The 3078-nt window shown below is 56.8% G+C and overlaps 1 protein-coding gene across 1 annotated transcript in view; it reads right to left on the bottom strand.

The window, feature by feature from the left end:
- GBA2 (glucosylceramidase beta 2) overlaps positions 1-841 on the bottom strand; it is a 12620-nt gene extending 11779 nt beyond the window's left edge. Inside the window, exons 1-2 of the mRNA XM_009647365.2 lie at positions 836-841; positions 152-159 (exon numbers count right to left, since the gene is read on the bottom strand). Of these exons, the coding sequence (XP_009645660.1) occupies positions 152-159; positions 836-841 (14 nt within the window). The remainder of the gene's footprint in view (positions 1-151; positions 160-835) is intronic.
- Between the last annotated feature and the right edge of the window lie 2237 nt (positions 842-3078).

Genomic DNA, 3078 nt, shown 5'->3' with positions numbered 1-3078 from the left:
CCGGGCCCCACCCCGGGGGGCACGCGGCACGGGGCAGCCTTGCCCTGGAGGAGGCGACGCTTGCTGCCTGCAGCTGGCAGAGTCCCGGGGACTCGCCTCCGTTCGCACGCTAACTGCGCAGCCCGGCACTGCCCGTCAGATAATTTCTCACCCAAAGGCCTGGGAAACGAGAGACACCCAAACAGGGGCACACCTGTACCTGGGTGTGCCAGCACCACTCCGGGCAAGAGGAGCAGGGCTGGGCTCCGAGTCGGTGCTCATAAAGGACTGGCTTTTGCTAATGAACCGCCTCAAGTTAAATCTTCCACACGGAGGCAATACAGAAACCAGCTAACAGACCAAAAGCAGCAGCTGAACTTCCTCCAACAAACAGACAGGCAAGACCCAACCGGCAGCTCCACAGCCCTGGGTGCCAGATGGGGGCATGGGAACCCCCACAGCAGGCAACGTCCCTGAGCTACCTGCAGGCACCGACACCATGCTGCCATCAGGAGAAAGCCACCCCAGCCAGGAGCACACCGCCTGTCCCGCTCCAATGGCTCACAGGATGCAGAGCCCAGGCAATGTGCAACGGGTGAGCACTAATCCCCTGGGACAGGTACCCCCAGCAAAGGGGAGAGGCTCTTCCACGACACCCCCTGCTCCTACATGCTGCTCCACAGCAAAAAAAAAAAAAAAAAAAGCCCTCACACTTGCCTTTTCAGCTGCATGGTCACTGGATGTTCACCTTTATTCACCAACATCTAAGGTCCCCCAAATCCCTCTCGGTGGTATTTTCTAGGTTGCAGCCTCAAGCGACCTGATTGCAGCCCGCTCTCCGTTTCTGTGGACTCACCTTCATGTCTGACTGTTTAAGGACATTTTGCCTGCAGAGGTCCAGTGCACCACGAGAACCAGCCTGTCCTGCACGACCGCCCTGAATCAGGGCCTGCTGCTATCTTCGAGCCACATCTGCTGCAACTGCTCTTCTCCCATCTGAGACAGTCCCAGCTTTAGGCTGCCAAGGCGAGGTTTTGGCAGCATGCTCTCTCTCAAGGAAATTATTATTTTTTTTTATTTTAATAACCCAGCATCATGGAACCAACCCAGCTGCTTCCCCAGCAGGTTTCTGATGGTGGGAAATAAGGTGTGCAGGCAGCACGGCTGCAGCACAGCCCAGCAGCACATCCCAGCTCCTTGGAAAGGAGGTGGTGGAAGGATGTCAGAAAGCAGTTTTTCCAGGAGCACGCAGCAGGGGGGTTATAGCTGGCCACTGCCCAAGCTGTTTTGCCATCTCAACAGCAAACTCTTCCTCTGCCAGCTTCTCCCCGCATGGTGCAGGCCAAGAGGAGAAGGTGGTCAATGCCCAACTGCTGGGCAGCTCTCCCAGGGCTGCAGAATAACCTGGAGAAAGTCTTTGTGTTCTGCAGCACCAAAAGCCCTGCCAGGGCCGGAGGGCATTTCTTTCCCTTAGAGTTGGCAGCAGAATGAAAACCTGCCCGGACATCACCCAGCCGTTCCTGATCCATGCCATGACCCCCTCCCAGGGCACACCAGCCACCTCCGCAGAAACCTGCCTGCACCTATTCTCCTGCCCTGCCAGCCCCAGCACTTGCTGCAGCTGCAAATACAGCTGCGGGTGTCCCCACAAAGGAGCTACCCCAACAAGCCCTGATTAACAGAAATCCCACCCCAGGGCTGTCAACACCCCTGGCCTCACCACCTGCAGAAGGGGCTGGAGCTGCAGGACAGGACACCCATCAGCCAGAGGTTTAACTCAACACGACACCATGTCAACCCAGGATGCGGTGGCTCCTCTGCAGGTCCTAGACTTCCTCATCCCAAGAGGTGCAGCAACCCCAGGGGGCTCCCAGCCATCTCAGGAAGTATGAGCACCCACACCAGGTGACTTTGCACTTGATGCATCAAGCCGTGCCGGATTTTGAAAGCATCCCTGGCACAGGTGCCCCTAAGAGAAGGGCTGCTGCTCATCACGGGTCATTTGGGAGAGGGCACGCCAACCTGCAGGGCTCCAGAGGTTCAGATCCACGTGCTGTGCCATGGGACCGAGCTCCAGGCTCCTCTTGCAGCACCCAGGCTTCCATCAGCTGGCTGCCTCTGCAGGTGCCCATCAACGCCGGGAACACGCAGCCTCCCACACATCCTCACATTCCGGCACCACCTGCCCTTCGCCAGCCGGCACCGCTGCCCTCGGGTTTTAATTCAAACCTGAGCAGGTATTTCTCGCCACTCTGGCCCTTCCTCTCCTCTGCTTTCTAGGCTGGAGTCTCCTCACAATGCAGCTTTGCCCTGCACAAATATTTTAATACGACAACCAAATTCGTTGTCCTAAATTTGTATAGGGGGAAGACGCAGCTGTTTGACTATTAGCTTCTCACTGAAAAGCCCTTAAAACCTTTTTCTAGGACCGACGCAAGCCACTTCCATTCCGAGACCTCAATGAGAAGGAGCCAGGAGTGGCCTCCCCAAGCTGGCACGGAGGCAATCACCTCTCCTCCCTGCTCACCCCACCAGAACTTCATGCTTTCCCACACGCTCAGCTCATCCCCAACCTGCCACAGCAGCTTTTCCAGCAGCCTTCCTTTCCCACATATGACCCACGCTCTCCCTTCCCTGATGCCCAGGCTCGCGCCGGGGATGCCGCAGGTCAGACCGGCATGCCCTGCACCCCAAAGCAGTCCACGATCTGCCCCTTCATCAGGCTCTGCAGGAACCAGCTTTGCGAGCAGCAACCTCCGAGGACATCAACCAGGAAAAGGCTCAGAAAATGGAGGCAGGAAACATAAAGCAAGCACAAGGAAATAAACCGTGCTGGTTCAGCCTGGTGGGTACACAAACGCTGCCAGCACCGGGGCAGCAGTTTTAAAGGTTAAAATAACACTGTTGTTTCCCACACGCATTCTTCCTTGTTACTTCCAGCTCACCCTAATGGGAAGCCGGGAGAAACCCCCATTCCCAAACCTGCTATAGGGCAGGGCATTTCAAAAATCCTCCCAATTAACCTCGAGTTTAATCTCCGGCTGCCGAGAGGTCCCTTATGCAAGGGACCGAGCACCTGACAGCGGCCAGGGAAGACGC

This window comes from Egretta garzetta, unplaced genomic scaffold (genome assembly GCF_000687185.1).
Source record: "Egretta garzetta isolate BGI_Z169 unplaced genomic scaffold, ASM68718v1 scaffold59, whole genome shotgun sequence".
Classification (NCBI taxonomy): domain Eukaryota; kingdom Metazoa; phylum Chordata; class Aves; order Pelecaniformes; family Ardeidae; genus Egretta; species Egretta garzetta.
The sequence above is the reverse complement of the archived record's forward strand: the minus strand, read 5'-3'. Positions and strand labels throughout refer to the sequence as shown.